The 12,514-nt window shown below is 38.1% G+C and overlaps 1 protein-coding gene across 1 annotated transcript in view; it reads left to right on the plus strand.

Moving 5' to 3' along the window:
- The window catches only part of EPB41L2 (erythrocyte membrane protein band 4.1 like 2), a 261,978-nt gene that overhangs the window by 129,803 nt on the left and 119,661 nt on the right, over nucleotides 1-12,514 (plus strand). The window contains exons 2-3 of the mRNA XM_023727906.1: nucleotides 10,145-10,629; nucleotides 11,359-11,574. Coding sequence (XP_023583674.1) covers nucleotides 10,159-10,629; nucleotides 11,359-11,574 — 687 coding nt within the window. The 5' untranslated portion in view covers nucleotides 10,145-10,158. The remainder of the gene's footprint in view (nucleotides 1-10,144; nucleotides 10,630-11,358; nucleotides 11,575-12,514) is intronic.

Here is a 12,514-nt window from a genome sequence, read left to right on the forward strand (position 1 = left end):
TGTGGTAAGCATCTTTTCATTTGTTAAGTGTCCCTTTATTGGTCAACTCTGTACTCATCCTTCATCCACTTTTTTCCCATATTCACTTGTTGGTCAGCCTAGCCAATTTAAAAATGAAATTTATTTTAGATTTTTGATATAGAGGAAAGTTACAACTAGGATTATTTTATTTGGCTTTTTATTAAGTTACTTGAATTCAGCTAGAGAGCAAATATTTCTCTAGCAAATAAAATTGAGTGATAATTAAGTGCTCTTTAAAAAGCATGCTGCCTATTAGTATTGTATGAGTGTTAGCCAGTGTTTCCCATAAAGGACCATGTGTGTCTTCCTGAAGAGACAGCAGTAGTTGCTTTCAAGAAAACAGTTACCGCTTTTCAAACTTGTAGTAATTTCTCAATTTAATTACCAAATTTCTGATTCAGTGAAAAGATGTTTGAATATATATTAATGCTAATCTTGCTACCTCTGCCCCCCCTCTAGACTGAGGGCAGGATTTCTTTCATCTCTATTGTTGATGTCAGGTACATACGCTATGAAAGTACTTCTCATGGATTGAACTGTGTCCCCCAAAAATATGCATCAACTTGGTTAGGCCATGATTCCCAGTATTGTGTGGTTGTCCTCCATTTTGTGAGTATAATTTTATGCTAATAAGGATTAGGGTGGGATTGTAACACCCTTACTAAGGTTGCATCCCTGATCCAATATAAAGGGAGTTTCCCTGGGGTGAGGCCTGCACCACCTTTTATCTCTCAAGAGATGAAAGGAAAGCAAGGAGAGAGTTGGGGACTTCATACCACCAAGAAAGTAGTGCCAGGAGCAGAGCACGTCCTTCGGACCCTGGATTCCTGTGCGGAGAAGCTCTTAGTCCAGGGGAAGATTGTTGACAAGGACCTTCCTCCAGAGCGGACAGAGAAAGCCTTCCCCTGGAGCTGATGCCCTGAATTTGGACTTCTAGCCTACTAGACTGTGAGAAAATAAAGTCCTGTTTGTTAAAGCCATCCACTTGTGGTGTTTCTGTTATAGCAGCATTAGATAACTAAAACAGTACTCAATATTTATTTTGAAGAAGGAAGTGGGTAAGATACTGATACAACCCACATACATTTTTGCCCTGAAGGTTGGCAAAATTTATTAGGACCTCAGCACATGTTGCTAATGATTACCAAAAACCCCTTGGCTGTCAAGTTGATTCTAATTTACAGCGACCCTATAGGACAGAGTAGAACTGCCCGATAGGGTATCCAAGGCTGTAATCTTTATGGAAGCAGACTACCACATCTTTCTCCCATGGAGCAGCTGGTGGGTTCAGACTGCCGACCTTTCAGTTAGTAGCCAAGCTACTAGGGCTCCTCTTGCTAATAATTATAATGCCCTAAATGTTAGCAATAATTGATTTTACTTTTTCAACAAATAATTGTCAGACATTAGGCTAAGTGAAGTCGTTTTTATGAAGTTGTTTTGAGATTGGTGGTAGTATTGTGTAAGTTCTCTAGAGCTGGATAGCCTGGGCTTGAACCCTGACTCTTCCATTTATTGGTTGTGTGACTTTGCGCAAGTGATTTATCCTCTTTTTATCTTTTTCATCTGTAAAATGGGAATACTTACAGTTGTAACTATTAAAAATAGTTGTTTTAATGAAGATTAAATGAGTTATGGTTAAATGAATTGCTATGTGCAGAGTATTTAGAACCACACTCAACAAGTAGCTAATGTTACCATTTTTTAATTATTTCTGAAGTGATTATACTTGCTCCTCTCTTATCCACCATCTCGTTATCTGACATTGTGCATTTATAATGGTGGTAAAAAAACTACCGCCTGCGCCCTGGGCTGCTGAGCCAGGCTAATGGCTCAGCCTACCTGGAGGCGGAGGGTACCAAGGTGCTGTGCTCAGTGTCGGGCCCAAGCCAGCAAGCATGGCGATGGTGAAGGCGAGCTGTGAGAGCTGGTGCTGGTGCTGCAGGAGGCCCTTGAGTTGGTCGTGTGCCTGGGCTGCTAACCACGCATGCAGCTTGAGGTCAAGGGCATTGAGATGTATGACCTGGTGGTAGGCTAACACCTGAACTGTGCCTAGGCCCTACTCCCACCTGGCTGCAGGATCCCACACGGCTGCAGGAAGGAGCATGCTGCTGCCAGCCTCATTTTCGCATAACACCGGTTTTCGCATAATGACCAGATCTTTGGAACCTAACTATGTCTATAAGTGAGGAACGGGTGTATTATTGTTATTATTATTACTTCTGTTCTTATTTTTAGTGAACAAATAGACATAGCTCCTGTTCTTATAGAATCCCTATTTGATGACAGAGATGACAGTGGCCCACTATTTATTGTGATTTTACTATGTGAATTTACTTTATATATAGTATATAATTTAATCTTTAGAGCCACCCAGTGAGTATGTACTATATCCTTGTTTTGCTTATGAAGAAACTGAGACTCAGTGAGGCCAGTAACTTGTACATGGTCACATGGCTAGTAAGAGACAGCTGGAATTTTAATCCTGGTCTGTGTGGGTCCCAGACTTGATCTCCAAACTACTACATTATTTTATTAAAAATCAGTTAGTTTTACACAGAAAGAGTATAGTATCAGCTCTGGCTATTACAAAAATTAGGGCCCCACTTGAGAGAAGGAGTTAGTACTAATGCTGTTTATCAGTATATCTGACTTAGTAACTCAGTGTGTATAATTGATTAATGAGGAGCCAGAGGGTTCTGGAATGTCCTCATCACCTCTATTAGTGTATACTCTTGGATTGCCCAGTATTAGGACATTTATATACATTATGATTATGAAAATAATGATGCCCATCCTTAATGGTTTCTGTATGGTCTCTGGTTGTCTGGCTTTCCCGTCAGGAAATGATATCTATTTCTGGGAGGGCCCTAGTTGCTTATGGAGCGGCTTTGACTGACATAGATCTCTTTCTTGACCTGATTTTTAATGAGAGTGGCAAGGACTAGTTTTTAACAAATAAGATTGTTAGCACTTCTCTTGAGCATTAGGAATTATGCATTATTGAAAATTATGCCTAGATTTAAACACCTCCTCCCCTGTCTTATATATGAAGAAAGGAAATCTTATACTTTGATGACCTCTAAGGTCATTTTTGTTTGCTTCTTATTTAGAGTTGTTAGAATAAATAATTAATGGTTTATCTCATTAATATTTACCCAAGTATTAGGTTTTTAAAAATCGAGCATCTGGAAAAAAATGGAAAATTTTGACAACCATGACTATTAGGTATGAGGGCCATACAACCTAGTCTCTTAAAGCTTATTTTCTAATGCTTGCCTCACAATATGCAGAGACTAATATCAGAATGCTTTTGACTGCAAGTAACTGAAATCGCTGGCTCAACCACTTAAACTATAAAGCCAAAAAAAGACCCAAACCCATTGCCGTTGAGTTGATTCTGACTCATAGCAACCCTATAGGACAGAGTAGAACTGCCCCATAGGGTTTCTAAGGCTTTAATCTTTACAGAAGCATACTGCCGCATATCTCTAATGGAACAGCTGGTGGATTTGAATCACCAACTTTTTGGTTAGCAGCCGAGCTCTTAGCCCCTATGCCACCAGGGCTCCTTGTTTTTCACTTAACAGGAAGCTCAAACATAGGGCTGGGCCATGTGTGACATGATCAGGAGGCTGGTCTTCTTTGTGATTCTCTTGCCGATGCCTTCTGCTGTGTATCTTCTTGTCCTCAGGCTTTCTCTCCTCATAGATTCAAGATGGCAACAGAATTTCTAGGAGTCATGTCTACATTGCTCAGAGGCAGAAAAGGGGCTTCCTCTTCCTTGTGGTTCTTTTTAGAGAGAGGAATCTTCACCCAGAAGCCCACCAACAGACTTTTTGCATGTCTTCTTGGCAAGAGGAGGGAGATGATTGTGATTGCCCTAGACCAGCAGAACCTACCCCTTGTGACCGAGTTTGGGGCCAGCCTCCACTGACATACGTGGAAGAGGCTGGAAAGCTGGGTAAATTTTGATTTCTGTTAAAAAGAAAGGGTGAAGGAAATTGATGCCCTGAATGTAACTTGATCCTACCTAGGCTGTCTTTTGTATGTGTGGGTTTAATTTAAACCAGATGTTAGCTAACATCTTAATAGAAATAGTTATGTTTCTCTTGTAGGTCCTTTAGTCCTTTTAACAACAACAAAAAAAGTGTTACAAAGGTAACTAGGGTGGGTAGCATTGGATTATTTTAAGAATAATTCTCTATCTTCACAAGTGATGGAGAGCACAGATAATATAAACTAGCAAATAGAAAATGGAATGTATTTGTACTATTTGAGTACAGGATATAGTATTTTCTAGACCTTCTGACACTAAAGAAAAATAAACCTATAAGGGAAAGGATTTACTTGCAATCTTTTCTAAGTCTGCTTGTCTTTGTTATTCCTTCTCCCTGTCCAGACACTTCTTCTTCCTTTTTCTTCCCTTTCCTCTCCCTCCTTGTATTTCCCTTTCCGTGCTTTTAAATGCTGCATATATCTGAGGAGCATCACTCCAATACTTGCTGAGTAGAATTAGGTGGCTGCTGAATCATTCTTAAGTTTGAATTACTGTTCCTTGTTTTTCTCACTTTCAATACTTTAAGGGAAGTTAGTAGAGTAGTATTTTAAAAGAACTTCTCTTGGCCTGCAGGCTGTTTGGGGAAGATGAGCATTAACAAGTCTTTGTGGATGTCAGCAAGTTGCTCTTCATATCCTCTGCCCAATCGTAATAGGAGAGGAAAAGAAGTTTTGTCAAACCTACAAAACAACTGAATTAGAACTGCCCACAGATTGCTAATATTATTGAAGTTTAATTGTTATTTGTCACACAATTTTGCTTCTGTCTTTCTCAAAGTTCAAACGAAAGCCACCCCCCATCTCCTCCCTACTACTTTTGAAGTTTGGAATGGCACACTTTCCCATTTTGTAAATCTTGGGTCCCTAAACAATGGATTGAGCCTTGCTGGTAGAAATCAAAGACCTCATATTGCTCATGGTCTCTACAGAGGATGGAGGCCACTGAGCTGGCTGCAGTGCCCACTCCGTTCCTTGTGCAGGGATTTTACTAACAGTAAGGACCCTTACAGTAGCCCTGTTTCTCTCAAGATCTTAAGGAAACATCTGACCCCAAGAATTAGCTTGAACCGTTTGCATAAACTTATTTGTATGAGTGTGTGGAGTTATGTATCCATTTTGCTTTGTTTGCTGTAGTACTCTGATTAAGGACCGACCAGTGTTTTAAGCAGTGTAATAGTATATGGTAGGTAGTTTAGGCTAGTGATGGAGACAGCACCTTGAAAGTTACCACCTTTTTTAAAAAAAAAAAAGGAAAAAAAAGAATGGTTTCGCATAGTACAGCTCCTTACCTAACCAGTATTGACTTTCTATTGATGATGGTTTTCTGCTTGGTTTGGTGTTAAATGACACAAGCTTTTTTTCATGGAGCTGTTACAATAATGAACACTTTTATCAGTGTAGACAGAGCATGCCCATGTGGTAATTGTGTCAAAATCACATGCTTGCCTAATGAGCTAGCTGTTCACAGCAATGTTCTTTTTGGTTGATGATGAGTAGAAAGGTTTTTACTTAGTATGTTATATAACTATACTAATGATGGATTTTCAGTATTTGTAATTAAAGATCACTGGAAGGAGCATTGCTGGGGTTTGGGAAACCTTAGTTCTGGTTTTGGCTTTGCCCATCTAGCTTTGTGATCTCAGGCAAATCTCCTAGTCTTTCTGAGCCTGTTTCCTTGTTGATAAAATGAGGGTATTAGATTAGATGATTTAACATTATTCATTCAGTAAATATTTATTGGGTGCGTCTTATGTTCAGGCTAGATGCTGGGGACATAGCAATGAATAAAATGAAGAACCCACTCCTCATGGGGCTTTAATTTTTGTGAGAGTGCTTGCATTCCAGTGCAGGAGTTTCCGTTTTAGTGGGAAATAGAGTTTAAAGGCTTATCCACATCTGAAACTCTGAGTTATAGGCACAATAATTATGGTGAGTGGATGTTCTATAATCATGTTTTCTTGATGGTGGTTATTTGTTCAAGAAAACCATTTTGTCAACAATGAAGGTAGTGTTTAGTTTTGAGCTCTGTTGTTCTCATGAAACTATTTTAAGAATATGCTTATTTACACAGAATTTTATTCACCCTTAATGTTGAATATTCACAATCCAATTAGCCTTTTCTGTTGTTTTCTGTCTTGTAACTTCCATTTGAATGGACAACACTAACTTGACGATCAGCTCTGAGGTTCTTAAAACTTAAAAAGTGTTGTCAGTACAGTGGTGATCAACGAGGAGTACTTTGTGAACTTAACTGTTTGGTTTACCTATGTTCTTTATCTGTGTATTAGCAGCTTGTCTTCAATTCTGTTTATCAGCTCAGTTGTGATTACATGGCCAAATAATATCTTCAGATATGATTTTCTTTGTGATGGGAACTCATCTGTAAATTTCTTATTATTGGTGGGGGGCAGGGTTAATTATAGTAAATCATAAAATACATTTATGTTGTTCTGTACTCATTTTCACAGAGTGGCATGAATCTTCTTTAAGGACTAGGCAGAGGGCTAAGTGATTGATTAGATCGTTTGTACGTAATGAAGTTGTGATTGCATTGTGAAATACATGTGAGGACTTAAGAAAGGAGACGTGCACAGTTGTGTCATTTTTCTTTTGGTGACCTTGACTAGTCATTTAACTTCTGCATTTTTGTTTATTGCTTTAAAATGGGGATAATACACCCCATGTTTTGAGGTACTGAAGTTAACGTGCATGGTATCTAACACAGTAAACTGAGTTGTGGCTCTTATGATTAAAATCAAATATATATCAATGCTTTTCATATAATAGTGGAAACTTCAGTTTTATATTTCATTCCTTCTAAAATATTTTAACCAAAAAATCAGCTTTGGTTGATCAGTCCCCAGACTATTTCTTGCAGCCAAAGTAATTAAAGAACTGCCAATTATATTGGTTAACTTGGACAAGTGTGGGACATTTTTGTTATAGTTTTACCAAAGGGCATTGATTCAACTCTCAAATTGTAACTAGAGAGTACACGCTAACAATCAACTTTGGTCAATTTCATCATTAATGTAAATACTCTTCACTTAAGTGGTACATGGAAAATGGTACCTTGAAGAAGGAAAAAAGGTTTTCTGTGCAATGGAACCAATTTAAGTGTTGTTGGGTCTTATTGGTAGGACATAATTTTGAATTTTAAATGCCCCAAAATGAAAAGTAACATTAGATATGTGGGTATGATAGTTACTTAACTAGTCCCTCTTCTGTAGCATTGCCCTCAAGGACATTTTAGTCCCCTGATGTTCTCTCTACCTCGCTGTGTAATTCTTGCTCTCATACATTTTCCTCTGCCTGAACCTTAAATGTTGGTAATGAGGGCTCTCTAGGACTTTCTCTGCTCAAACTCTACACACTCTTCTTAGATATGTCAGTAGCCTTATACTTTCAGCTACCATTCATATGATGGCAGCTGCCAAATCTGTGTCTCTAGTGCATATAGTGGACCTCCATTTAAGACCTGTGTGTCTAATGACCAACTAGACATCCCCACAAACTTCTCAGTTGCATGCATCTAAATTTCGTTGTCTCAGCCACACCCACTTTTCCTCTGTTCCTATTTCCATGAATGGTTCTACCATCACCCCAGCTGTCAGGACCTGAAACTATTCCTGAACTCCTTTCTCTTTTTGACTTTCTAAGTCTAGACACCAAGTCCTGTCCATTAGATTACTGTCTACTCTTTACCATTAGATTCATTTCTTATCCTTTACCTCGCTATCTCTGCCATTGTGCAGACCATCATCTTCTCATGCCTAATTTATTGCAACAGCCTCCTGGACATTTTTCTGTTTCAGTCTTTTCTCACGTCCTGTATTTTACAGCCAGGTTGGGCTATCTGAAGTGCAAATCTGATGCATTACTCCTCTACTTAAAATGTTTATGTGATTTTCATTGCCTTTAAACCTCCAAACCCTTCTTAGTATAACACACAAAACCTTTTGTGTTCTGGTTCTGCCTACTTCTCTCACTTTATCATTACCAATCCACCTTCCTCCTTTCCTCCCATTCCCACTCACAAGCCTTCACTGCACTTGTACAGTGAATTATTGTTCAATACTTGTGGATTCCATATATGAGGAATGTTTGAATGTTTCCGCACACCTCCTCATGGCTGGCACGTGCCTCCTACCCTGACTTTTTTGCCTGAAAAATGAGTACTCAACATTTTAAAAGCAACTCAGATGTCAGCTTCTGCAGGAAGGCTTGTCTGATGACCCTCTTCTCCTAATCTTGGCTTAAGTGTCTGGTATGTGCTTTTTGAGCAACATGCTCTTAACCTCATCTGTACCCCCAGTCACTTAGCTCCTTGAAGACTGTCTTTATTCATGTGTCCAGTGGTTGGAGCATTGTAGGGGCCTATTAAATATAGTCTGGCTGACTGACTGAATGTTTTTGTGCTTACAAATAACACGTGAATAATATTTTTTCTACTTATATTTTTATTATTGAGGTATAATTCGTATACCATAAAATTCACCCTTTTAAAGTGTGTAACTCAGTGGTTTTAGTATATTCACAAGGTTGTACAATCAGTACCACTAATTTCAGAACATTTTCGTTCCCCGAAAAGAAATCCTGTTACTCCTCATTCTGCCTTCCCTCCAGTCCATGTAAGTGTTCATATATGCCAAAACATGAATGAATCTTGAGAACATTATGCTAAGTGAAAAAAACCATACTGAAAGAAATCAGGCACAAAAAGCTGTCTATTGTCTGATCCCATTTATATGAAATGTCTAGATTAGATAAATCTATAGAGGCTGAAAGTAGATTAGAGGTTGCCAGGGGCTAAGGGAATGGAAGAATGGGGGAGAGACGGCTAATATGTACAGGGCTTCTTTTTGGAATGATGAAAATGTTCTAAAATTAGAGAGTGGTGATGGTCATACAACTCTGTGAATATACTAAAAACCACTTAACTGTACATTTTAAGTTGATGAATTTTATGGTATGTGAATTATATCTCAGTAAAGACTTTTAAAAAGTATATTTTATTTTTGACCTGTTCAAGTTTGTAGCACATTTGAAGAGAACTGGGAAGTTTCCTGTTGGCCAGGGTGCCAGGACTTCGAGCACTTTTATCATTGGCAGGAAGGAGCAAGTGGGCGTGATCCACTCTTTCTGCAGTCCCTGCCCGTCGTCTTTCATGTTGTGGCTAACTGTTTCATGTTACTCCATAAAGAATTCCTCTTTGCTTGTGTAAAATTTGGACAACCATTTATTTGCAGATTTAATTTAAAGTTTGATTTCATTAGTCATGATAGGATCAATAATTAGATGTATTTTTTTCACCTGTCTTCACTTGGTTCAGGTTAGGGGGTCCCTGGATATATTTCTTATAATCACAAGAAATCATAAGAAAAGTGTTTGAGGTTGAGTAGAATGGAATTTTGAATTCCAAAATGGGAGTTTTAATTCCAGTTTGAGTACCTTTCTCAAAAGACTAACTTTGGCATTAGAATACTGATAGTGAATTACAGGATTTAACATTGGAACAAAAAATAGCACATTTTTCCCCCAGATTTAATTTTCTTGTTATTAAACACCCACTATTTAAAACGTGTTTTTATAATACTTAACATTTTTACAGATTTTGGTTTTAACGTGTGAAATTATATTATGTGTGAAAATGTGTAACATTTTTATATTACTGAATAGGGGAGACCAAATATAGAGAAAAGTAATTAGCCTTATCAAAATTGGGTTATTTTTCTATTAATTATTGTTTATAGCGAATTGAAACAAATAAAAGTAATCATTCTTCCTGTAACCCTTAGTGATTTTAAGTTCTGTCTGTACAGAATCAGAATTAATCCTATTGTGATGCTAGTTTTGGCTCTGTGATTCAGATGGAAAATTCTAAAACTTAGAGTAGCAATCTAGGCTTTCGCTTGTGCTTATGAACCTTCTTTTTCCAGGTCTGCTTTCTCTCTGTCATCTCTCTGCCATTCCCCTTCTCACCCTTCCTTTCACTGCTCCTTGCCTTCAAACTAAAATTGGAAAGTTTGTAAAATAATGTTTTGTGGTTTTGTTTTCTTTACAGAATAAGCTGTGATCATGACCACTGAAGTAGGCTCCGTGTCTGAAGTGAAAAAGGAATCTGACCAGTTAGGAGCAGATGCAACCAAGGAGAAACCTGAAGAAGTAGCAGAAAATCAGCAGAATCAATCATCCGACCCAGAGGAGGAAAAAGGTCTCCAGTCACCTCCTGCAGCTGAAAGCCAAAGTAGTCCACGCCGCCAGAAGAGAGAGAAGGATCCATCTGAGAGCAGGGGTATTTCTCGATTCATACCCCCATGGCTTAAGAAGCAAAAGTCATATAATTTAGTAGTGGCCAAAGACGGAGGGGATAAAAAAGGGCCTACCCAAGCTGTTGTGGAAGAACAGATCATAGATAAAGAGGAGTCTCTTCCAGAAGAAGAGAGGCAGGCCAAGGGTGATGCTGAAGAAACAGCTCGTAGAAAACAACAGGAGATTAAGGCTGAAGTCAAGGAAGAGCAACCTTCAGTAAGCATTGCTGAGGCACAGGTATGTTTGGAAAGTGATTGGAAATGAAAGCTTACTGGCATGACCACATAACAAAAAGGATTTGTTTTGAATTATTTCCAGATTTCTTGTATTGAAATGCTGCTTTGGCTTAATCTATCTAGAATATAGGGCTTGGATCTATCTATTCAGCCTTCTTTCGTTACTTTTTTAATTTAAATTTCCAAAGTAATAAATTAAAAAAAAAGACAATTCACTATATATGGGAACTATAAAAAATTCCTATCTATTTCTTTTAGAGTTAAGTAGATACTTTTAGAATCCTGCAATTTCTTCCTTTAAACGGAATGCCCATTGATACCTCTTTTGTTTGATTTATTGATTTCAGTGAGTAGTAAGTAGATTTGTTTGTGTGCCTGTGTGTGCATTTCGGTTGCCTAAAGAAATCTAGGTTTTGTCATAGTTTGAGATTTTAATTATAAATTTTGTTATTTGAAATGATATTTAAAATGTAGTTGCCAGGATGTAGTTTCTTTTAGTCATTTAATGTCAAAGTTTCCAAATTGGCAAAATGAGAAAATTGGCCGTGGATTGAGGGAGGGAGGATGTGGGGGGGGGTATATCCTTCTTTCAGGGCCTTTTTCTAGCAAAATTTTGAAGTCTTAAAGTCTTAGAGTGGTTATAATATACATCACGTTTCTTATTGAAGATCTTCCTTTTAATATGTTGTCTTCTGCAAATTGGTTAACATTGGTATGTTTCCGTCAATAGCCTGTTAAAGAAGAAAGTAAGGAGAGAGAAGAGGAGAAGGAGAAGGAAATTCAGGAAGAAAAACCAGAAGGAGAAGCAGCAAAAAGGGAGACAAAGGAAGTGCAGACCAATGAGCTAAAAGCAGAGAAGATCTCCCAAAAAGCCACCAAGAAGACCAAAACTGTCCAGTGTAAAGTGACCCTCCTGGATGGCACCGAATACAGCTGTGACCTGGAGGTGAGACCCAGAGCTGAGTGGAGAGCTGTCTTGATGTGTGGAATAAAAGCAACAGTATAGTCTGCTCTCACTTGTGGCATGGCACAGTGAATAGATTTTTGTGTTTTACCAAGTTCCTATAAGCTAGTTTGTTACAATTATGCATTTTAAAAAAAAAAAAGTGAAAGAGGGACATTTCTATGACAAACAATTATTTCCTGACCCTTAAGGATAAGCAGTGCCAATATTCTGCCAACTGGCACTAGTTAGGTGTACTGGTTGATGTCTGTTCTAATGAGCATTAAGTATTTTGAATGTTAACCTCTGGCCATAAGGTGTTTTACTTGAGAAAAAATATTAGCACTAGAGTAAAATTTGAGCAGTAAACTTAAACCCAAGTGTTTTATCCTGAGACAAAAAATAGTTTAAAAACGAGATCATTTATTTAATTTCATTCAATTACAAAACACCTGTGATTTGCAAAACATACTTCAGTTAGCATCGATACTGACAGAAGCCAATTGTAATTTTTTTAAGAACCCTCAGCAACTTATACTTTCGCCAATCAAAAGCTTGTTGCTTTTCAGGGCCGGAGTACTTTATTTACATGACCTATGCTAATAGCTGAGGAGCCCTGGTGGCACCAAGGTTAAAAGTGCTTGGCTGCAAACTGAAAGGTTGGTGGTTGGAACTTAACCAGCTGCTCCACAGGAGAAAGATGTGGCTGTCTGCTTCCTTAAAGATTTGCAGCCTTTGAAACCCTATGGGGCAGTTCTACTCAGTCCTATAGGGTCACTATGAGTCAGAATTTGACTTGACGGCAGTAGGTTTTGTTTTGTTTTTGGTTTATACTAATAGCTAATGTTTACTGAAAAACTGTGTGAAGACCTTTAAATGGATTCTCTCACTTAATACTTACAAGAATCCAGTATGAAATAGGTATTATTATCAGTATTCCCAG

This window comes from Trichechus manatus, unplaced genomic scaffold (genome assembly GCF_000243295.1).
Source record: "Trichechus manatus latirostris isolate Lorelei unplaced genomic scaffold, TriManLat1.0 scaffold00002, whole genome shotgun sequence".
Classification (NCBI taxonomy): Eukaryota; Metazoa; Chordata; class Mammalia; order Sirenia; family Trichechidae; genus Trichechus; species Trichechus manatus.